This window comes from Fusarium sambucinum, chromosome III (genome assembly GCF_050947815.1).
Source record: "Fusarium sambucinum isolate potato_lamoka chromosome III, whole genome shotgun sequence".
NCBI classification, from domain to species: domain Eukaryota; kingdom Fungi; phylum Ascomycota; class Sordariomycetes; order Hypocreales; family Nectriaceae; genus Fusarium; species Fusarium sambucinum.
This window is the reverse complement of record NC_139292.1, coordinates 8,115,510-8,138,278: the sequence shown is the minus strand read 5'-3', so window position 1 is coordinate 8,138,278 and position 22,769 is coordinate 8,115,510. Positions and strand designations below refer to the sequence as shown.

General features: G+C 46.1%; 10 protein-coding genes across 10 annotated transcripts; 6 read left to right on the top strand and 4 right to left on the bottom strand.

The window, feature by feature from the left end:
- Positions 1-265: 265 nt before the first annotated feature.
- FSST1_012927 (uncharacterized protein) lies at positions 266-1,372 on the top strand (the record flags this gene model as incomplete). The annotated part of the gene is made up of 2 exons (XM_083223763.1): positions 266-1,194; positions 1,246-1,372. The coding sequence occupies 2 exons, from the start codon at positions 266-268 to the stop codon at positions 1,370-1,372; spliced, it is 1,056 nt and encodes a 351-aa protein (XP_083082623.1).
- Positions 1,373-2,260: 888 nt separating this feature from the next.
- FSST1_012926 (peptidase S8/S53 domain-containing protein) lies at positions 2,261-4,888 on the top strand (the record flags this gene model as incomplete). The annotated part of the gene is made up of 1 exon (XM_083236195.1): positions 2,261-4,888. One exon carries the CDS (start codon positions 2,261-2,263, stop codon positions 4,886-4,888), a length of 2,628 nt encoding a protein of 875 aa, XP_083082622.1.
- Positions 4,889-5,149: 261 nt separating this feature from the next.
- Positions 5,150-6,055, bottom strand: FSST1_012925 (oxidase ustYa family protein; the record flags this gene model as incomplete). The annotated part of the gene is made up of 3 exons (XM_083236194.1): positions 5,150-5,337; positions 5,390-5,743; positions 5,800-6,055. 3 exons carry the CDS (start codon positions 6,053-6,055, stop codon positions 5,150-5,152), a joined length of 798 nt encoding a protein of 265 aa, XP_083082621.1.
- A 1,060-nt stretch (positions 6,056-7,115) lies between these two features.
- Positions 7,116-7,945, top strand: FSST1_012924 (uncharacterized protein; the record flags this gene model as incomplete). Its single annotated transcript, XM_083236193.1, has 3 exons — positions 7,116-7,208; positions 7,257-7,325; positions 7,379-7,945. 3 exons carry the CDS (start codon positions 7,116-7,118, stop codon positions 7,943-7,945), a joined length of 729 nt encoding a protein of 242 aa, XP_083082620.1.
- A 593-nt stretch (positions 7,946-8,538) lies between these two features.
- On the top strand, positions 8,539-10,177 carry FSST1_012923 (P-loop containing nucleoside triphosphate hydrolase protein; the record flags this gene model as incomplete). The annotated part of the gene is made up of 9 exons (XM_083236192.1): positions 8,539-8,751; positions 8,801-8,961; positions 9,014-9,075; positions 9,132-9,167; positions 9,217-9,323; positions 9,387-9,750; positions 9,804-10,009; positions 10,060-10,096; positions 10,158-10,177. 9 exons carry the CDS (start codon positions 8,539-8,541, stop codon positions 10,175-10,177), a joined length of 1,206 nt encoding a protein of 401 aa, XP_083082619.1.
- An 84-nt stretch (positions 10,178-10,261) lies between these two features.
- On the bottom strand, positions 10,262-11,278 carry FSST1_012922 (glycosyl hydrolase; the record flags this gene model as incomplete). The annotated part of the gene is made up of 1 exon (XM_083236191.1): positions 10,262-11,278. The coding sequence occupies one exon, from the start codon at positions 11,276-11,278 to the stop codon at positions 10,262-10,264; it is 1,017 nt and encodes a 338-aa protein (XP_083082618.1).
- A 707-nt stretch (positions 11,279-11,985) lies between these two features.
- On the bottom strand, positions 11,986-13,211 carry FSST1_012921 (uncharacterized protein; the record flags this gene model as incomplete). Its single annotated transcript, XM_083236190.1, has 3 exons — positions 11,986-12,671; positions 12,722-13,023; positions 13,078-13,211. The coding sequence occupies 3 exons, from the start codon at positions 13,209-13,211 to the stop codon at positions 11,986-11,988; spliced, it is 1,122 nt and encodes a 373-aa protein (XP_083082617.1).
- Positions 13,212-15,358: 2,147 nt separating this feature from the next.
- On the bottom strand, positions 15,359-16,018 carry FSST1_012920 (glutathione S-transferase; the record flags this gene model as incomplete). Its single annotated transcript, XM_083236189.1, has 1 exon — positions 15,359-16,018. One exon carries the CDS (start codon positions 16,016-16,018, stop codon positions 15,359-15,361), a length of 660 nt encoding a protein of 219 aa, XP_083082616.1.
- Positions 16,019-17,894: 1,876 nt separating this feature from the next.
- Positions 17,895-19,625, top strand: FSST1_012919 (thiamine diphosphate-binding protein; the record flags this gene model as incomplete). Its single annotated transcript, XM_083236188.1, has 1 exon — positions 17,895-19,625. One exon carries the CDS (start codon positions 17,895-17,897, stop codon positions 19,623-19,625), a length of 1,731 nt encoding a protein of 576 aa, XP_083082615.1.
- A 1,368-nt stretch (positions 19,626-20,993) lies between these two features.
- Positions 20,994-22,004, top strand: FSST1_012918 (uncharacterized protein; the record flags this gene model as incomplete). Its single annotated transcript, XM_083236187.1, has 1 exon — positions 20,994-22,004. One exon carries the CDS (start codon positions 20,994-20,996, stop codon positions 22,002-22,004), a length of 1,011 nt encoding a protein of 336 aa, XP_083082614.1.
- Between the last annotated feature and the right edge of the window lie 765 nt (positions 22,005-22,769).

Here is a 22,769-nt window from a genome sequence, read left to right as displayed (position 1 = left end):
CTTCAATCTACTAATCTGCTGACGGCTTGTGAGGCTCAGATTATTGACGTGTATACTGCGGAGTTGCGGAGGAGTTGGACCAGTTTGATATCCAAAATGGCTTTAGTACGATTTTACCAGTCATGCAAATACAGACAGTAGAACATCGTGAACCAATATATAAGTACAAAGAGTTGGACATCGTTCAGAAGCACTTAACTGAACATCAATAGAACATCGTTACCTCTCAATATAATCTCCTCTTTTAATTACTCAGACAATCACAATGGTAGCCAGAACATTCAGTTTCGCCAGTGCCTCCTCCAGGCTTCCTGCACTTACCCTATCGTCCTTGCGTCTTCTGATCACTTCTCAATTCACCAAACCACAACTGCCTCCAAAAAGCCTTGATCTCTCAGGTCAAACGGCTATTGTAACTGGTGCCAACAATGGCATCGGTCTGGCTTGTGCAAAGCTTCTTCTTCAGCATGGGCTGAGCCATCTCATCATCGCTGTTCGCTCAGAGGCCAAAGGTCGTGAGGCAGCTCAACAGTTGAAAGGAATCGCCTCGGACACCAGTATCGAAGTTTGGTCACTTGATATGGGAAGTTATATCTCTATTGACGCGTTTGTGAAGCGTTGCGAAACGCTCCCTCGTCTTGACTATGCCATTCTCAATGCTGGCATGGGCAACGCCACTCTCCGAATCAATGAGTCCACTGGCCATGAAGAGACTATCCAGGTCAACTTCTTGTCTACCATGTACCTCTCGGTTCTTCTTCTACCTCTTCTGAAGAAGAAAAAAGCATCGCCATCACAACCGGGTCGATTGACTGTCGTCAATTCAGGAACCTCCATGCACTGTGAACTACCTGAAGCAAAGTCAGACCCATTAATCCCCGCTTTCGACTCTGAAGCGACTTTTGATGGAATGCCACACTACGCCAAGTCGAAACTACTCGGGCAGCTCTTTATCGATAAGCTAGCGCGTCACATCGACCCTCAAGACGTCATCATCAACTGTGTCGACCCGGGACTGACCAAGGGCACTGGTCTCATGGACAAAGCGCCGATAGTCTTCAAAATATTCATGACCATCATGGCGCGGTTTATTGGACGCACTCAAGAACAAGGCGCTTCAACCTATGTTGATGCAGCTGTTGTCAAGGGAGAAGAAACGCATGGTTCATACGTGATGGACTGGCGAATTTATCCGTGAGTTGTTGTTATCTACAGTTTTTCTGATACAGTCTAACAACAGCACAGGTTCGGACAATATTATTATAGCGCGGATCGACCGGAAGTTCAGGATCGACTGTGGAAGGAAATGATGCATGAGTTTGAGTTTGCAAACATGGAGGGGATCATTAACTCGATGGGTAAGAGAGATTGAGGTTGCATTTGACAAAAAGGCAATATTTAGAATTGCACCAGTTACAGTTACCTATCCTTGAACCTTATTTAATAAATCTCAAATCTCCTTTCTTTGCCTCAGCTGATATCACTACCTGTTATAGTGATGGGATGAAGAGAAACAGCGGAGGGAATTGATCAACCTGGGGCCGATGAATGCTACCTGTGTGGGCATTAACCACTTGAAATCTAGATAGATGCTCGATCAAACTGTCAGTTTCAAGCCAAGACGGTATCGGCAACAAAAGGCGCATCACAGCCTCTCAATGCACAACACCAGACGATATGCAACGCAGCTCCCCTGGAATCACGGACCAATTGCGCCTTTGGAGCAACGATTTCTAAAAGTCCCTTCGGCATTCAATCCCCAAACTCGAAGGTTGCAGGGATCACAACGCGAACCCCTGTCGTGCCCCTGAATGCCAAGGACCTAGACTTGGAGAGGCCTTGTTATAATTGGTGTAGACCCAATCTCCACCCTCGAAATCTATTCCGATCTTCGCTGCGCTTGTCTCGAAGAGGGAGGTTTGAGATAATGCACGACTGGGGAATCAGAGCATATTCAGGAACTTATGATTGCTGCATGGGAACTTCTGCTCTATCAATGCTATATGTGCTGTATCTGGTAACTGATCCCATGTGATGCCATCTCTCTAATCATGATAGCGACCTGCCGTATCTGTATCATTTCCAGCATGTGCCGTACCTTGAACTGTCATATATAATGTATTTTCCTGACCTTGTTCATACTGCCAAGCTCTCCTCCTCAACCACACTCTCTTGACTCTCAGACCACATTCATTATTGGGTCTTTTTGTTTTTGTCTTGTCGCTCTTTCAATCAAGCAAACACACTCTTTTATCTAGTCATGGTTCGTTTAGGACTATCGGCTTTGCTTTTCGCAGGGCTGTCTCTCGCTCAGGACGAGCTGTCTCAGCCTCCGCAGCCCGAACAGGGCACTGTTGCCCACTTGCCTGGTGCTTACATCTTCGAGTTCGAGGAGAGCCAGGATACTTCTGTCTTTTACGACAAGACAGAAGGTCAGTCTACCACCCGTGTTAAATTTGACTACGACCTCTTCAAGGGTGTTTCAGTCCAATTTGACGATGTTGCATCTGCTGAAGAGCTGGCTGCCAAGATGGCTGCTCTTCCAGTTGTTAAGAACGTCTGGCCTGTAAAGGTCTACGGTATCCCTACACCTCGCGTTGAATGGACAGCGGAGCCAGGAATGAAGGCTCCTCTTTCTAAGAGAGCTGTCAATGATACCTCTGATACTTTCTCGCCCCATGTCATGACTCAGGTTGACAAGCTTCGCAAGAAGGGAATCACTGGACATGGAATCAAGGTTGCTGTTATTGACACTGGTATCGACTACAAGCACCCAGCTCTGGGTGGTTGCTTCGGTCCCGACTGTCTTGTGTCTTTCGGCACAGATCTGGTTGGTGATGACTACGATGGTTTCAACGCCGTTTACCCCGATGACGACCCCATGGACTGCGGTGGCCATGGTACTCACGTTGCAGGAACTATCGCTGCTCAAACCAACCCCTTCGGCTTCACTGGTGCAGCTCCAGGAGTCACTCTTGGTGCTTACCGAGTCTTTGGTTGTTCTGGTGAGGCCGGCAATGATGTCCTCATCGCTGCTTACAACCAAGCTTACCAAGATGGTGCTGATATCATCACTGCCTCTATCGGAGGTCCCAGCGGTTGGTCAGAGGAACCTTGGGCCGTTGCCGTCTCTCGTATCGTCGAGAAGGGTGTGCCATGCCCTGTGTCTGCTGGTAACTCTGGCGATGTTGGCATGTTCTATGCTAGTACCGCGGCGAACGGTAACAAGGTCATGGCCATTGCCTCTTACGATAACAGCAAGTACATCTCGCTTCTCAAGCAGCACCACTACACCGTCGACGGAAGTGATGCCAAGATTGCCTTTGGCATGACTGCTGGTACTCCCGCTGCTTGGGATGATGTCAAGCTTCCTATCTGGGCTCCTAGTTTCGACACCTCTGTGGCAAATGGCGGTTGCGATGCTTATCCCGCCGATACACCTGACCTTAGCAAGTTCATTGTCGTGGTCCGCCGAGGATCTTGTACCTTTGTTCAAAAGGCCCAGAACGCTGCCAACGCCGGTGCCAAGTACTTCATCGTCTACAACAACGCCGGCGGTGCCAATGAAATCGACGTTTCTACCGTGGATGGTATCCTCGCAGCCGGTATGGTCACTTCCAACGTCGGTGCTAAGTGGATGGGTCTCCTCAAGGAAGGTTCCAAGGTCACACTCGAGATGTCTTCTGGTTCTGATGGAGATGTCATCATGGAGGAGAGCAAGAACGACAAGACGGGTGGTGCAGTGAGCACTTACTCCTCTTGGGGACCTACCTGGGAGATGGACGTCAAGCCCCAATTTGGCTCTCCCGGTGGAAACATTCTTTCAACTTACCCTCTTGCCAAGGGTGGTTACGCTGTTCTTTCTGGAACTTCAATGGCTTGCCCCCTCGTCGCCGCTACTATCGCTCTCATTGCTGAGGTCCGAGGAACTCTCGACCCTGAGACTATTGAGAACCTTCTTGCGTCAACCTCAAACCCTCAGCTCTTCAACGACGGTACAGGATTCTCTGATTACCTGGCACCCGTGCCTCAACAAGGTGGTGGCATGATTCAAGCCTACGACGCTGCGTACTCGACACTATTGCTCGACGTTTCTAGCTTGTCCTTCAACGACACTGACAACTTCATCAAGGTCCGCAACTTCACCCTTCACAACACTGGTAAGGAGGAGGTTGCTCTCAGCGTCTCTCACATCCCTACCAAGAGCATCTACACCCTCGACAAGGATAGCATTTATGCTTCTTCCTTCCCCAACGAGGCTGCCGACGCTCATGCTGAGCTCGAGTTCAGCGAGACCAAGCTTTCCATCGGTGCGGGTGAGAAGGTCACCATCGAGGTTATCCCTTCTGCTCCTGAAGGTCTTGACGCCAAGCGTCTTGCTCTTTGGTCTGGTTACGTCGCCATCAACGGTACCGGAGTATCTCTGTCTCTTCCTTACCAGGGCTTGACAGGTTCCCTGCACGACTCTGTTGTCTTGGGATCTGACGATACATGGATCGCCAAGTCCAATGACAAGGACAACCTCACTCCCGTCCCCGCCAACACGACTTTCATCCTTCCCGTCAAGGGTCAGAATGCTACTAATGCTCAACCTGCTCCCGCTCTGGCCTGGAACCTTGCGCTCGGCTCAGCCAAGCTTGAAGCCGAGCTCATTCCTGTCGGCACAAACTCTTCCAAGAGTCTCGGTGCACCCGCTGGATTCCCTGTGCAGTGGAACCCTATGAGTAAGGGTCACATTGTGTGGAACGGTAAGCTTGCCGATGGTGGATACGCCCCAGCTGGCAAGTACAAGGTGAAGTACCAGGCCTTGAGAATCTTTGGAGACGAGAAGGTGAAGAGTGATTGGGATCATTCGGAGTCGCCTGTGTTCGGTGTCAAGTATCCTTAGGTACTGACCGCAAGCTTGAAACGGGAAGTGTAGGGATGTGAAGATGAGCTGGGGTTTGCGTGGTGGGGTATGATTGATAGTACATCGGCTTCTTGATAGTCTCCTTATGTCTAATGAGTTATACTGTATAATGAAATAATGTATAGCCATATCGTTTTGTTCGATTCACTACGAGATAATAGTAACCAAGTGTAATTAATGCTTGAAATGCTGCGCCTAATGTTCCCAAGTCTATATAAATTCGCTATTATTACCTCAACGCTACTGTTCGTCGCCAAAGACAACTGCGTGTTCAAAAGCCCAGTCTCGTATAGCACTGAAGTTACGACATGTATGTGGTGTGCTGAAGTCCGGCCAGTGTCCCTCGAAACCATCGTAGTACTTGAATGCGAAAACGCCAGTGTCGCTCTGGCACATCAAGTTCGTTCTCAGAAACTCAACGCAATGGTCTGTGTATTGTGTTAGTGCCGTGACTAATTGAAGGTCCTAGAAGATGCTTACCCAGATGCCCTCTGAGATCCATCGGCTCAACATCAATGTCTCCTCCAGTGTGTGAATAGTAATCACTGTAGGTCGCTTGTCTCAATAGGTTGAGGCAGTGGAGTTGGTGGAACACTTGAATGCCAACACGATAACCCTTTTGACCTGTCTTGGGATCCTTGATGGTAAGAGACGAAGGGTCGAGACCGAGATTGTCAAGCTCGTCGCGCGTTATCATTTGGTCACCAACATCATACGTGACATGCTCCCATGCTTTGTCGACTTCGGGGCCAAATCCGATGAACTCGGTTTCTTTGGTGGTGGGTGTGATGTTGTAACGGACGGTATGGAAGTCTGCAACCTCCTCGGCTGGAGCTGTACGATATTAGAAACATGCATGACAGTGAACAGTAGGTATGTCCTATACTTACAGTAGGGGTATGATGGAATGTTTGAAGCGGCATTGCAATGGAGATTGGCCCGCAATAACAGTGACGATACGAAGAAAACAAGTGATAGCGATAATAATATACCGTGGCAAACCCATATTAGGTATGGATGCTGTGAGTAACGCGTAAATCGACTTGGGATCCTGATGTGTCTTTCAATAAACGACGAATCGAGGACCCTTTTTTCACCGCCATGTAGTTCGTCATTGTCGGTTAAAGGATGATATAAAGACTGCATGGCTGAGTGTTGTTTCTTTAAATGAAGTAATTGATTGTAAATGAGATGGAGTGTCGGTTGAGCAGTTCAAAGCGCTAGTAGTAGAAGGGGGTCTAAGTATGTCTTGGTGAAGTGAGTTTTGGACCTCTGAGATTCCAACAATGCATATAAAACAAGAAACTTCTCTCCCAGTGACTCTGTATGTGTAAGCGGATATTCGGCTGTCAATTCAATCCTTGAAACGCCAAGGCGAAACGTTGAGCGAAGGGCGCTAAGCCCAAATCTGGTAGTTCAGATGAGTGAAAATAGCCTCTGGAAATAGTGTCCCTGTTGTATGGATTGAGATTCGTCCCGAAGATGTGGCAACGTCGCATTGACCAGGACCTTCAATTGTCAGAGTGTTTGGCAGTTTCTTTGGGTACTGTTTCAAGGTGGGGAGGGTTTCATTCTTGGGGAACTTGAAGCATATAGTGTAGTAGGTGTATCAGGGGCAGCGCTACGGTTAAGACGGGTTTCATGAAACAAGCAGAAACACCAGCTGAACTACCCTTTCCACCAATCAAGGAGTTTTCTCTTTGTCGCGAATTTCGGCCGACATGGCCTATTCATGATTGGCCGTCTCCGTCACCTCCGATATCAACCTCCTCGACGGTGACTAGTGAGTATAGAGAAGGTATCATGACGCGCGCTATTGCTGTTCCAGTAGAATCTACCTCTCGAAGAAGGCGGCAACTCGGCATCAAGCCAAAACATTCCAAGTCTGATCTTGGCTTCGTGTTTGAATATCCTGCAAACTGGGGGACCAGGGACTGACATCAACACTTTGAGATGGGAGATGAAAGCAGATGAATAGTTATTTCAAGATTGGGATGAAGAGTATAAGAGCTACCCCATTCCTCGCCAAAGAATAATCGTACCATTCATCTCATTCTCACTTCTACATTCATCTGAACATTGCTTGACGCAATTCATTACTTTTCTTTCTCAATATTTCATTCAAGGCTAGTCCTGTTCATTTATCTTTCCAACTCTACCTGCCGGTCAGATTTATTTTACTCTTCAAAACCACTCAACAATCAACATGTACTTCACCAACGTTTTCGTCGCTGCTCTCGCCGCTCAGGCTTTCTCCCGTGACGGTCGAGTTATCTCTTCAGGTGCTGGAAAGCTTGCAGTACGTCCCTTTTTCTGGTTCACTGATCCACTACTGACAACTTCATAGGCCTTGATGGCTCTTGGTGCTGCCCCTGGAAGCGCTCTGCCAATCTTTACCACTATTGAAGTGCGAGAGGTTAGTCTTACAGGCGCTTGCATCAGTGACTCATTGACTAATACATAAAATAGCCTCACCACCAAGGTGGCCAAAACAAACAAGGCCAACAGGGCAACCAGGCTGCTCAGGCAAACCAGAACCAGAACGGCAACAACAACAACAACAACAACAACAACAATGCAGCAGCGAACAATGCGGGATGCAACGCCAAGAGGGACGAAGAACTCGTTGCTCGCCATCATCAGGGTAACCAAGGAGGCAATGGCAACGCCAACGCCCAAGCCAATAACAACAACTGCAATGGCAATGGTAACAACAAGCGAGAGCTCGAGACCAGACACCACCAGGGCGGACAGAACAACAACGCTGCTGCCAATGGAAACAACGGAAACGGAAACGCTAATGCCAACGCTAACGGAAACAACAACGCTCAAAACAATGGCCAGAACAGCAACGGAAACAACGCTCAGGACAATGCTCAGGCCAACAATGGAAACAACGCTCAGGACAATGCTCAGGCCAACAATGGAAACAACAACGCTGGATGCAACAACAAGCGAGATTTGGAAGCCCGTCACCACCAAGGAGGACAGAACAATGGTGCCAATGCCAACGCTGCCAATGGTTGCAACAACTAAAGGGTGAAAGCATAGTAGTATATACGTCCTTTCGGCCAGGACAGAATTGGCCCAGTAAAGCTGAAGAGTGTGGATTATAGAGTTCTTGAATGAATCAAGCCAAGGGGGGCAATCGAAAAGATACTTGAACATGAGTGGCTGGTCCATAAATAGCAATTGATAATATAATAAACCTTGCACCGGAACAATTCCTTATCTAATCCTTTGTTTCTATTGGCTCGTATAACTTTCAGTCCCACCTCCAAGAGATTCAGGGTCCAGCACGTGATACCCTTGAGGCATATCATTGAAAGCCCGTGGAATCGCGAATAGTTTGAACGTGTGAAGTTTAACAGAAAATAGTATTCCAACAGAGTTTTTTAAGCTTGTAAATGTGACTCGCGAGTTACTAGATAGTTCTTTTCATCAGCATAACTACCCTTATCAAGGCTTATGTCGGTTTATGCAGTGGCTTCGGCTAGAACACATCATACCCATGTCTTTAAGTGGGCTATCAGACCACTTTGAAAACTCATTCAAATAATAACTGGCTTACTTTCTGTGTGCTCAACATAAATCTCTACATAATTGTTTCTTCATCAATTTACACAAAAATGGCTCCCAAGAAACCCGAAGCAGTTATTGACAATGTCGTCGCCTTTGGAAGGGTCCGCAAGAACCTCAAGATGGGATGCGTTGGTCTTCCCAACGTGGGAAAGTCCAGTTTGTTCAACCTTTTGACCGAGCAGAGCGCTGCGGCCGAGAACTACCCCTTCTGCACAATCGAGCCCAATGAAGCCAGATGTGCTGTTCCCGATGCTCGATATGTAGGTTTCACTAGTTCAATCAAGAGAACAAACGACTGATACCATCTAGGACTTTCTTTGCGACTTGTGGAAGCCTCCGTCCATGTACCCAGCTTACCTCCAGGTCACCGATATCGCTGGTTTGATCAAGGGCGCTTCTCAGGGAGAAGGTCTTGGTAACGCTTTCCTGTCACATATCCAAGCCGTCGACGGTATCTTCCACATTGTTCGGTAGGATGAGTTCTAAATCTTTTGTGACTTCAACTAACGCGCATTTCGATAGTGCGTTTGATAACGATCAGGTCCTGCACGTAGATGATTCGATCGACCCTGTTCGTGACTTGGGTCAGTTGCACCAAAGCGTACTGTGAATCCACTGAGCTAACCTTTGTACCTTCCAGACACCATTCAGAGCGAGCTTTGCAAGAAGGACTTGGGTATGTATCTACTCTTTAAGGCATCCGGCGACTACTAACATTATGTCAGACATTCTGGACAAGCAAATCGTCGCTGAGGAAATGATTGTGAAAAAGGCTGGCGGCAAGTACAAGATGCTGCCTCTCTTTTACGAGACCACAACCAAGATTCGAGCAGTAAGTTCTGGCTTAACTCAAACTCAATCCCGAAACACGTACTAATCCACAATCTCATAATAGATGTTGGAGAAAAGTCAGCCAGTCAGAGACGGAAGCTGGACCCCAGCCGAGATCGCACTCATCAACGAAAAGATTCAACTTATCACCACCAAGCCAGTCATCTACCTCGTCAACCTGACCATGAAGGACTATCTCAGACAGAAGAGCAAGTATCTTCCATCGATAGCAAAGTGGGTGACTGAGCACGGAGGTACCGCAAAAGACATTATCCCTTTCTCCATCGAGTATGAGGAGAAGCTGCACAGCATGAAGGATGATCCTGATGCCCAGGCTGAGTTCCTCAAGGAGAGCAAGGTCAAGTCCAAGCTTGAGAAGATTATCACTGAGGGATTCACAAAGCTCGGTCTGCAGTACTACTTCACTGGTATGTCATTTCCGCCCCAGAGTTCAGTATAATGTTTACTAATATGGTGCTAGCTGGTGAGAAGGAGATCAGATGTTGGACGATCCCCCGAGGATGCCTGGCGCCTCAAGCTGCGGGTGCTATCCACAGTGATTTCGAGAGAGGATTTATCAAGGCCGAAGTGGTAACCTACCAAGACTTTCATGATCTCTGTGAGGGCAACAAGTCGATGGCTCCAATTAAGGCTGCTGGCAAATATCGCCAGGAAGGAAAATCTTATGTAAGTGTAGCCAATCTCGGGTTATCGCAGCAGCTAACTCTTTTATTCAGGTTGTACAAGACGGTGATATCATCCATTTCCAATTCAGTAAGCATATTCCATAATTACTCAATCTCTTCGAATTCACATGTGACTAACGGTGGTACAGATGTATCAAACAAGAAATAGACGAGATGTTACACTTAGAATTCATGATAGAGTATTAGGCGGGACTGTGATTTAGTTGCTATAGTCTCCCTATCTAGCCAATGTTCAAGGCTTCTTTGTCAAGATCTTTCCCTTGCTATCATACCAAATCTTCTTGGCCTTTACCTGGCGAAGAGAGTCCTTGCCGGACGTCTTGGCATCGTGATAAAATAGCCACCACTGACCCTGGTACTTGACGATACTACCATGGGTAGTCCAGCCCTCAACTGGTTCAAGAATCCTGCCCTGGTAGGTGTAAGGACCGTAGGGAGTCTTGGAAGTCGCATACACAAGATAGTGGGTCGTGCCAGTAGAGTAGGTAAGGTAGTAAATCTTGTTGCGCTTGTGAATCCATGGGCCTTCGAAGAAACGTCGATCTCCGTCTTCAGAAAGGAGGGGCTTGCCAGTCTTGGGATCAAGGATGAGCATGTCGCGAGGCTTCTCTGCTAGAGTGTGCATGTCTTTGCTCAACTTGGCAATCTGGGGGCTCAAGGCGGCGGTACCGTTTCCGGGCTCAGTGCCAGATTCGTTGTAGTTGTTCTTGTCCTGCCATCGCTGAAGCTGGCCTCCCATGATACCACCCCATGACAAATAGGCTTTATCATCATCGTCGACGAAACTGGCAGGGTCGATACTGAAAGTATGGGGGATCCAACTCTTGTCAGGGGTGAACGGTCCACCAGGGGTGTCTGAGACAGCAACACCGAGTCTAAAGATGTCATCCTTGTCTTTGGCAGGGAAGTACAGGTAGTATTTGCCGTTCTTGTGGGCAGCGTCAGGAGCCCACATCTGTCTAGAGGCCCAGGGTACATCGTCCACTGATAGAGCCGTGCCATGATCGACCGGCAGTGAACCGTAGATCTTGTCGATGGAGTAGACATGGTAATCTCTCATGGCGTATTGGCCTCCATCAGGGTCATTGTCAAAACCAGCATCGATATCATGAGATGGGTAAAGCCACAAAGTGTCGTTAAAGACATGAGCCGAAGGATCCGCGCTCCACCTGCTGGTGATGAGAGGGCAGTCGGTGGCAAGACTTTGGCCAACGAAAGAGAGAAGTGGGAACAATAACTCAGACTTCATGATGAAAGAGAACTCAGTAGTGTTATGAGTGAGAAACTGGCTAGTCTACTGTCAATGTTTGCAGGCGATGCTTCTATCTTTTTATACACAAGAACTGCCGTGTGGGTTTCCTTGGTTTAATCTCGTTAGACTTTCTCAAATCAGCCTGTTCCCCGCAAATCAATCAGTACAATGTTGCGGGGTAAGTCCTTGGCGTAGGATTACCCGGGTAAAATACAGGGATGGAATTCACTGGATGAGCCCTATAAAGATGTTGCTAGTGGATGACATCTAGTATTAAACAATACGAGATCGTACTTTACCAATTCTCTGGGCGTAAGCTTAATGTGCCATTGAACCTTTGAGGGTCGTGGACTTGAGGCTAAATGCGAGTGCATGTCTTGGAGCAAATATCTGGTAATAAGTTGTCAGCTAGTCATTGACTTTGAGAGATCAGCATTGAAGTTGATGAATGCGGAATAGGCCGACCGTCACTGAGAAACAGGGACTGGCGCGCTTAATCTCTTACTGAGTTACATTTGAGTAAGCGTTTAGATAAAAACGCTTGTTGTTATCAAGGAGAACTCCTAGACTTCTTAGGCAAGATGTTTGTCAATTATCACGGCCCCCAAAGGACCAGCAACTGCGTGGTATGAGTACGAGAGTAAGAGCGCAGCTATATATGCATATTGTCTTCATTATATATGTGTTGCGTATCTATCATCTATTTACATATTCTTCAGGTTGTTGAGTGGATGGGTATAATGACTCGCGTCTATGAAATTCTGTTCCTGTGCATGATGAAACCCGGCGTGTATCCGCTTCACAAGCATATCAAGTAGAAGTTGTCGAAGGTCGTTTGCGGGATAATCTTTGTGGAACCAATGATGACGAATAAAGACTCCGCCACATGTCTTGTCTCCAATGTAGGGACTTCCATTTCCGTCCATACATGGAATCGTCCGTACGTCATCCGTTGCGTTGTAATCATAGCGAACATAATTGGAAAACGCCGCTTGTTCGTGTGCCCAGTCCTTTGCCCATCTCTCACAGCCCTTGTATTTCTTCTCGGTTGGGCATTGATTCCAGTCGTGGAAAAGCTCTTGCGTTCGGTTGCTTTGTCGAGCAATAATGAAACCTGTATTCATCATGACTTTTCCCTTGGCGTCGCGGTTTTTTGGTGAGTCGGGGTCGTTGGACATGGCAATAAGGGTCTTGTCTGTGATATTCCATAAACTCATAAGCCACTCAAAGGGCATCTCTGGATACATGAAAACGGCGTCGGCATCGAGGAATACGACAGTCTCATGGGTCTTGAGAGCTTCCTTGATCATGGGGACTTTCACCCATGTCCCGTGACGGTTGCGGTAGTTGGGGGCTCGGATAAACTGGTAGTCATAACCATGGATCATAGCTAGAGACACGTTAGAACCCTAACACGACAAGAAGAAAGATAGAGCATACCGTATAAATAGTGATTCATCATTCCAGCTGTCCTGCCTGTCATCTCGTCGGCGTTCAAGGGTGACGACGTGTTCATCACAGCCCCAGCGCCTTGGTCCAGTCGGGTATCCACATCTAGGATGAGCAGCTTCTTCTTCAAGGGTCGCCATTTATGGTTGTTGCTGTTGATCTTGTATTTGTATCCTTCTTTCGATATGAACTGGGTGGCGTTGAGTTCGTGAAGGAAGGGCTTCCACAGATGGTGCATCAGCTGCGGTGTGTTTTCGGAGAGCTTCGTTGGTAATGGAGTCGAGAGAGATGAGCTGATCAGAGTACAAGTCAGAAATGATTCACCAAGCTTTGCAACTGACACTTACCGGAAAGCCAAGTCACTAGTCGACGGGAAGTAGAACAGCCAAGAGTGTATCGCCAGCCCAAAGATCACCAAGATGCCCATAGCCAACAGTACGCCTCTCCTCCTGTTGGCCCGAAGTAGAAATAGGTGATCCATGATGGATTCTGAAGCTACTCAAGACGTCTAGAGGTCGACAGATGGGTTACTCTCAGTGACGGGATCTGGAAGGTTGAGACAAGACGAGGAAGCAAAAGAGGAACATTGTCAAGATTATGCGATGGGGGCGGTGGGAAACGCCCTAGTAATACGAAAAAAGAAACAGCAGGTTTCGCGTTTCTTATGTTTAAAGACGGTCAGTAAGTTTAGTTGGCGTGATAGATAACGACGGAAAGAACCGAGAGTCTGTCTAAAGCATATCTTATCGTTGATTTTACGAGGTGGCGCCGTCGGATATGTCTCAAGGGATTTTGATTGGGAGATGCGTAAAGCTTGTTGGTCCAACAGCCACTTAAAAAGGTTAGAATAAACACGCACTCTACTTTGCGTGCCGTGATACCCAGGACCCTCTTGCCGTGATCCGGAATTTTCGGTCCTTTGAACTAATTCAGTTGGTTTATCATTAATGTCAATTAATTGTTGAAAGGGTTATTCTAGAATACCAGGTAGCCGGCTGCCTCTTTACCATCAGTTGCGAAATGTCTCTTTAGGGTCTGATCTGAGACCCCCATCAAATTGTGGCGCAGGCTAGTTGCAAAGCGGAAAGTCTTCCGTTTGCGTATCCAAATCAAACCGAGCATTTTCCGTCCGTTCTTGTCTATCGCGATGTCTTCCAGAACATGTATCTGCCCAGAGTCCACCATTTGAGATGCTTTGGAGCATATGGAGCGGCATTCTTGTATTCTGCCAAATTCTTTTGTTAAGCTCCGGGCACAAGGTTTCGGTATGATTGATAACCCTTGCCCTACTATGGACCCTTCGTCGACTGCGTTTGCGGATTGTTGTTCGAGTACGCGAAGCTGAACGAGTATGCCACCGAGCTTATCACAACAACCATGTAGCGCAAACACGGTCATGAGATAAGCGCGGATCAAGTCCTAACCAGACAAGCCCACTCGCGTGTTATCGTGTGGAACAGGCCCAGTGGTGGTTGGTAAAAAGGCTTGATCCATCAAAGGCTGATTATGGTGTATAAATTGGAAGTGATCACTACGAGGTGATCCTTATGTATCCTCCTGAAATCTAGTACTCCCCATCTTTTGCTGTCCCTAACCTAGACGCGGTGGAAGTTCTTTTGAGGGTAAGTTGTAATGTCGGCCTCCCACTCCATCGCACAGTTTTACTCCGCCGCCAAGACCGACAGCTGCGAGATACGTCTTGGTTATTTCGTCTTTTACATTTGAAAGATTGGGCATCAAGAAGTTTTTTGAGCTAAGCTGCTACTGTAGATATATCAGGCTGATACTAGCGAGATTGCAAACTGCCATCTCGGGTAATAAAGATGTAGTTCCACACCACTAGATGTTCCTGAACATGATGATCCCATGCTTTGTCAATCCACGTAATAAGTTTGGGTCGAAATGCTTGGTTGCCGATATTTTGTCATCAGTTCGAAACACCTTTACATGCTGATCCCTAGAAAGACCAGCTGGATCTTCCAGTACTTCCGCGCTGACTTCGTTGAATGAACCCCTAAGAACATCCTCAATGGCATCCTGCCCAGAAACCTCCTCGATCGAAGTACAGTTCTTGGCAGACTGAATAGCAGTCTGGTATCGCTTCAAGTATTCATAAACATTAATCTGATAAACAGGCAGATAACTGGCCCATTACTTGGATAGCCGGTGAAGTAGGATATGCTCAGTCCCGAGAAGCCTGATCTGGAAAGCGGCTCATAGATTTATTTTATTATCAGTGAACTAGACAGATTTATCATGCCATTTGGAAGTTGGGCCAGCTATCCTGGATCTCGTGGTTGAGTTTTATGGAATATGGAAGAACCCCTTCAGAATAATTAATACAGTCCCTGACCTTCCTGGAATGTTAGTTCGCATGTATTCTGAGTCCGTCTTTGGAATTGATTCTATTCCCTCATGATATTTGGGCCACGAGCATCCAACCCGAAAATAAACGTTGTAACTAGTAATATATAACCAGGACAGTCACAACATGCATTCAAACACCGTCGACATCCCGGCCTCTTCTGGTCGTGCTATGCCATGTGAATAACTCTGAACTGTTTCATTTACCAAGAAATTGCAGTCATGTAACTTGTCTTTTCTGATCAATTTTGATGTAGTTGTTATCTATGTCGAGACAGTTGATTCAAAAGGCTTCAGAGCCTGCTGACTAGCCTTCCGCGCATCTATCCTTGCAAAGTACGATACCACATTCTTGCGCCCAGGACTAAGAACCCATGGAACAACTTGCATGACCATCATCTTTAACAACCCATAAAAGTGAATGTCAGCAGCTGAGAATCGTGATCCACATAAGTACTCCTTGCCTTCGAGCTGGTCGTCGAGGAGATTGAGAAACTGGTTAATAGTGACTTTCTGGGCCACCCGAACCTCAGGAGTTGGCAACCGGTTTCCTTTGTAAAAGTCGATCGTATCTGGATCGTTTCGATACCAGGCAATTATGGGCTGAGCGAGTTCCAGATCCATCCTTCGGAGCCACATTCGAGTTTCGGCACGCTCTAGCGGGGTTTCACCGAAAAGCGATTTGCCGCCCTCGGCTATTTCATCAAGGTATTCGCATATCGCAGTTATCTCAGTCAAGATGAAGCCGTCGATATCCAAGGCTGGTACTTCGCCTCTCGGGTTGACTTGGGTACGATATGCGAGCCGCCGGTTTTCCAGGTTCATGATATCGACACTCTGGACATCGAGTGTCAGACCGCCGCGCTCAAGGATGAATATGCGGACGGCGTAAGGATTGGGGGCTTGTGCATCGTAAAGCTTCATGGTGGAAAGGAGGACTAGAAATAATGAAAGTGAGATCTTGAGTAATGATATAGTACTCAATCTTAGAAGGGGCTCAACTTAGAATTTATAGCTAGCTGATAAATCCAGCCTGCATCTTAGGTCTGGCTATACAAAACCTTTCCTGCACGAGCACCTGTGGTATGTGGCTGTTAGCGGGTTTAGAGAGTTATCTCCGATACTTCCATGAAGTTGCGCTGGCTTTGTGGCATTTCCACTATAGATGACGTAACCTTCGTTGAAATTTTTGATGGTGTAATTACACAAGGATTAAGACGATCACATGACATAGTGAGAGGTCTAGTCACATGACTCAGTTCAATTGACTATGGCATTAGTTAGGTTTCGCTTTAGCGTTTTAACTTTATACTAAACTCTTAACTGTATATATAAATTTCTTCTTCTATAGACTTTAACTTAAATAGAGTTTCCTATTACTTAGAATATTTATATTTATTTTTAATAGTCTAAATAAGTATCTCTAGTTCTATTAACTATAGCTTATATTAACCTATTATATTATAAAATATAATCTCTTTTATTATAAAGGTATTTTTTCTTTTAATTTTATAATATAATATATAAAGCTATTATTTTTCCTATTAAATTTACTATAAATCCCTCTAAGGGATAAAAATACTAAGGAATTATAAGACCTTATAGCTAAATATAATTAATATTATACTATTTTTAATTAAAAGTTTTTAGCCTATAAAGATATATTTTAGCTTCATTATTATAAGGTTATATAAATCTTAAAATAAGGCTAAGCTAATATATAATACTTTAATAATTTTACTATATATATAGTAAAATTGCCTTATATATTACCTAGCTATAAGGCTATAATTATAAGGTTAAATAATATAATAATATAATATTAATATTATAACTATAATTTAAGTTAGCTTAATATATTAAATATTAAAAGTAAAATAATTTACTTTTTTATCATTATTTTTATTTTTCTTTATTAATAGTTTTATTATATAAAGAAAAAGAAAGTATTTATTATTATCTTATTATATATAGAAAAAGAAAGTATTTATTATTATCTTATTATTTTATATAGCTTTATTTTAATATAGAGTTTTATTAAAAGCTTATTTAAAAGTATAGCCTTATAGCCTTATAATATTATTAAATTATTAAATATTTACTATTTAAATTATCTTATTTCTTTATAAAATAATTAAAAGTCTTAAAGATATAAATAGATAATATAAATAGATAATTCCTATTAAATAAGCGTTTTAAGCTTAAGTTAATATAAAGGAAGAAGATTGGCTACTTAGCAGGTATTGCTTTTATATTATATGCAAATAAGTCTACTCTACAAGCCCTATCTTTTTTAACGAGGCTGCATGAATCAAGCTATTAAACACGAGGCATACCCACATCAATCTTATATTAAAGCTTAGACACACCGAGTCCTTTAGACAGTTGTTTCAGTAATATCGACCGCGACTATGTGTTGAGAGGAGCGTGAAGGATATCACGTGTAGCATCACGTGTCTACTTCATTGCATCTAGTCACGGACGGCTTTCTCATGGCTTTAACAGTTTGTCTAAAGGATCATTCTTATTCCTCATCCGAGCGGTGAGTGGTGGCCGAATGCTCAGTTGATCTCTCCACACAATCCTACCTCGGCAAATGTCGATGATGGATCGGCTAGACAAGGAGATTGAATCACCATTCCCAATTGGGCAACCGATCACGGCATAAGGATGGCCGTTAAGTCAAGTGAACGCGGGGATGGCAGAGCCAGAGAAACCACTGAGTATATAATTATCGCAATTGATTGAGGACATTCACTCCCTGCTAAATCTCCTTATCAAGAAACGTTAAACTTCCACAATGACACAAAGCAAACATGAATCGATTCCCCTCGGGGCGTACCTCTTCACTCGTCTCAAACAGCTCGGCATTGGTTCCGTCTTCGGCGTTCCAGGCGACTATAACCTGAAACTCCTCGACTACATCAAACCGGCCGGTCTGCACTGGATAGGCAACTGCAATGAACTCAACGCCGCATATGCGGCAGATGGCTACTCTCGCATGCACAATCTAGGTGTAGTCATCACAACCTTTGGCGTAGGTGAACTATCGGCTATTAATGCCATTGCTGGTGCCTATGCCGAACGAGCACCAGTGCTTCACATTATTGGCGCGCCATCCCGAGCTACTCAGAGCGCAAGATTGAATGTCCACCATACTTTCTTGGATGGCGAGTACAAGAGGTTTGCTGCCATGCATGCGCATGTCACTGCTGCACAGGTCTGTTTGACAGATATTATGAGCGCTGCGGGGAGAATTGATTGGATCATCGAACAGGTCATGGTTCACCAAAGGCCAGTGTATCTTCAGATTCCTGACGATATGGTTCAATTGCCCATCTCGACAAGTAACTTTGATGTGAGAAGTGTTATTAGCCCATCACCAGTGACTACGGAGGTTGATACGGGGAGCATTGATAAGATCTTGAACCGAATCTACTCAGCTCAGAAGCCACTGATTCTTGTTGACGGCGAAAGTCGAAATATGAACGTTGTTGATGAGGTCAGCGAGTTGATCAATATCACTGGCTGGCCTACGTGGACTTCAGCTTTTGGAAAGGGTCTTGTCAATGAGGAATTGAACAATGCACACGGCGTTTACCTGGCAAACTGCGGCGACAAGAAGACATCCGAATACTTCAAGGGCTCTGACCTGATCCTCTTCTTTGGACCGCACATGAGTAACATCAATACTGGTATCTTCACGGCGATTCCTGACGAGGACGCGACAGTGTCTTTTTCCTTGGATCAGATCAAGATTGCGAAACAAGTCATCCGAGACCAGCCGCCTCGACCTTTTATCCAAAAGCTTCTCAGCAAGATTGAACCTTCGCGGCTCGCCAAGATTGATGTACCAACATTCCTCAGCAAATCTCACCCTGGCGAGCTTGAGCCGTCTGGTCAACTTACTCAAGAACTGTTTTACCCATACATCAATTCCGTGTTCCGTCGCGGCGACACGATTCTGACAGAGACAGGTACTGCAGCAGAAGGTGGAAAGGTTCTGAAACTCCCTGAGGGATCACGCTTTTTCACAGCTGTCACGTGGTTGTCAATTGGGTACATGCTCCCGGCCACGCTTGGTGTCGCTCTGGCGCGTCGCGACAAAAACAGCCACGACAAGGATACGGAGCGCACGATCCTCTTTATTGGAGACGGGAGTTTGCAAATGACGGCCCAAGAAATCAGCGTCATGGTGAAAGAGAAGCTCAACATTGTGATTTTTGTCATTAACAATAACGGATACACAATTGAGCGAGCCATTCACGGTAGGAAAGAAGACTATAATGATATCGCGCCGTGGAACTTTAAGCATGCTTTAGGATTGTTTGGGTACAATGATGAAGAATTGAAGCAGAGATACTTTTCTGCAAAAACGTGGGGAGAGTTGAAGACTGTGCTCGATTCAGAGGCAATCAAGCAAAATGATGGCGTCAAGATGGTTGAAGTTTTTATGGACCAGGAAGATTGCACTGGAGAATTGAGAGGGTTGTTGGAGAGGCAAATTGCCAGGGAAGAAAGTTCCAACTAGAATGGCGATGAATGCATTGTGGACCTACCACTGGTATCGGTGTCCACATCAAACATGCAATTGATTCAAGATCAGAACCACAACTGCAGCAGCTTCAAGTGGTGTTTTCAGCTGAGAAGCTACACTACAAATATCTAGAATATTATTTAACATGAGTTTCTTTCATCACAATGTCCTTTAATCTGTTGTTGTGATGCTACTGTTGGATTTGCAAAATGTATTTTGTTACCCTAGACTGCATGTCTCAACTTACCAAAACTCCACCAAGAACGTGACGTCAAGTGTTATTGCTAGTCCAGTCCAGTCCATTCTCCAACCGTCAGTGCGCTTCAAAAACGGCCGCGGTCAACGCCGAAGGCTTGCGGGCGCGCCGTTTAGCTAGCACTTTATTCCGTCCGACCACAGTCAAACTGGCTGACTCAATTCATGCTCTTGCTATGTAGCGGTAAAGCTTCGTTAGCTTCCTTCTGACACGTTAGCGACTTTTGACAGGTTGGTTATGCATAAGGAGTAATAACACGTTACACGGGCATGGCCAGAACGAGACGAAGTTTAAAAGCTTTGACACGGATTGGCCGTTGACCGGCAGTGAGAAAGAAGAGAAGACAGAGGAAAAAAGGGCTGGGGGTGTCAATGCCCTGGTACTGGACCCGGACCATCGGTCCTCTTGTTTTCGTCCAGGTTGTCAACTGTTTTTTTCCCTGGGTTTCTGACTGTCGCACTGGGTAACTCGACCGAGATCATCCATCCCTACATACTGATACAGTCTAGCATCGTCTGGACAGAAAACTTACGACGCGTTCCGCTCGAATAAAAAGACGCAGGAACAAGGTGTTGCCTCCCTTCATTGAGCTAGTCATAAGCCTAACGCAGGTACCACCTCTAGCGTCAGGGGCAGAAAGAGGCAAAAAAGCAAGGCGACAGTCAACAAATGCACCTCTCGTATACAGCTGGACCATTCTATTGGCCAGTTCATTTCCTTTTAGTCAGGTCCCCCAGAGCCGAGTTCCGGATCACGATTCGCTTGACGGACTGGCAAATTACCCCTTCGTATAGGATGACAGAAAGAGACGAGACCAAAAATAAACACGAGCTTTTTTTGGGTCCTTGTGCTAATCATGTCTCCGCAAATGTCCACAACTGATCGATCGCTTCGTCTAGCAGTCCGGGATCTTGCGATAACAATAGAACAAAGCAAAGAAGGGGAACAATTATAAAGACTCTTGTCCTTCTTCTTCTCCAGTCTTCTTTCTTTCCTCTTCATCCCAGACTCGCTAATCACACTCGTTCTTTAATCCAACTTACCGCGTCCCTTCGCTTAATACACTCGCTACTTTAATACTTCACCACCAAAACACAACCGTCATAATGGGTTTCGTCAAGACTGCTGCTTTCGCTACCGCCCTTTTCGGCGCTGCCAACGCTTCTCCTCACTATGCTCCTCCTTCCAACGAGACCATCCACTACACCACTGAGGTCGTCACTCACCTGACCACCTACTGCCCTGCTCCCACCACCCTGACCTACGGCGACAAGACCTACACTGTCACCAAGGCCACCACCCTCACCATTGAGGACTGCTCTTGCACCATCACCAAGCCCGTCGCTACCGCTACTGGCTATGCTCCCCCCAAGCCCACTCACGCCAAGGACTGCGCTGAGATGTGCTCCGACAAGTTCGATGAGTGCCGCGTTGCCCCCAACGCCAACATGGCTACCTGCGCTGCTGAGTACGCTGCTTGCCTCGGCTACAACCCTTGGGAGAGCGGCAAGTTCGTCGAGCCCAAGTCTTGCCACGAGGGTGTCAAGCCTACTGGCCCTGCCTACACCACTGAGGTCGTCACCAAGCTGACCACCTACTGCCCCGAGAAGACCACTCTCACCTACGGCAACCAGACCATCCCCGTCACCAAGCCCGGTACCGTCACTGTCACTGGTGTCCACCACGTCACCACCGTTCCCGTTGTCCCTACCGGTTACGCTCCTCCCGCTACTCCTTCCACCCCCGCTGAGGCCAAGGACTGCGCTGAGATGTGCACTGACAAGTACAACACCTGCCGATCTGGTGCTGGTTCCAACAAGGCTACCTGCGCCGCTGAGTACTCTGAGTGCCTTGGCTACGCTCCCTTCGACAACAACGGTTCTCTCGTCAAGCCCACTGCCTGCCACGGCCCTGCTCCCGGTCCCACCGGCACTGGTTCCAAGCCTAACTACCCTGCTCCCGTTCCCTCCGGCACTGGCGCTGGTGCTCCTCCTGTTGTCCCCTCCGGTACTGGTGCTGGTGCTCCTCCTGCCACCCCCACTGCCGTCACTGCTGGTGCCGCCCAGGTCATCCCTGCTGGTCTCATGGCCATCATTGGTGCTGTTGCCCTTCTCTAAATGCTCTCTGAAAAGAGACATTAGACTATTCTAAATAGACTTTTAACCACATAGATTTATACATATATCTGCTTTATTCTTCCTGTCTACCGTGAATTCTTACCTCGCTCATGATTAAGTTACATTTTCCGTAGAAACTTATATAGGCTCGTACTTGTCTCTGCTGCTGGTTGCTAATTAGTAAAAAAAAAAACTGTCAGTTTCATCGTCGCTGAGGAACAATTTAGCATCTGTGGCTTGAAACTGTAACTCTTTGACACCCACTGTTTTATCTTCTCCGTGAACGCTAAACTGAAAAGCACTGATCTTACTCTGTAAAAATAAATATGCGGGTACTCTTGTTATTCGAGATAAAAAATAAAAAAATGAGGTTCTGCCCGGGCTCGAACCGGGGACCTTCTCGGTGTTAACGAGATGTCATAACCAACTAGACCACAGTACCAAGCTTTTCGCTGATTGGTTAATGAAGTAATAATCAAAGTTCATACGGTTAATTCTTGGTTGTGCTTACTGAAGCTGATTCTAATCTATGATTTGATGTCCCGCTCAGCTGACCCTACGCCAACTTTTAGTGAATTAAGTTCCTACTTTTGATCTCGCATCACGAGGCGATTTGCTGATTATCTGAAAATACAGTTTTCAGTGAATTTTATTACGTAGTGTTGTAAAGTGTAAGCCCTTACATTTTAAATTATAACGTCAATGTGTATAACGACTGGAAAAAGACAGGTATAGTTAATGCAAGCCACTTACCTTGGAGGAGCG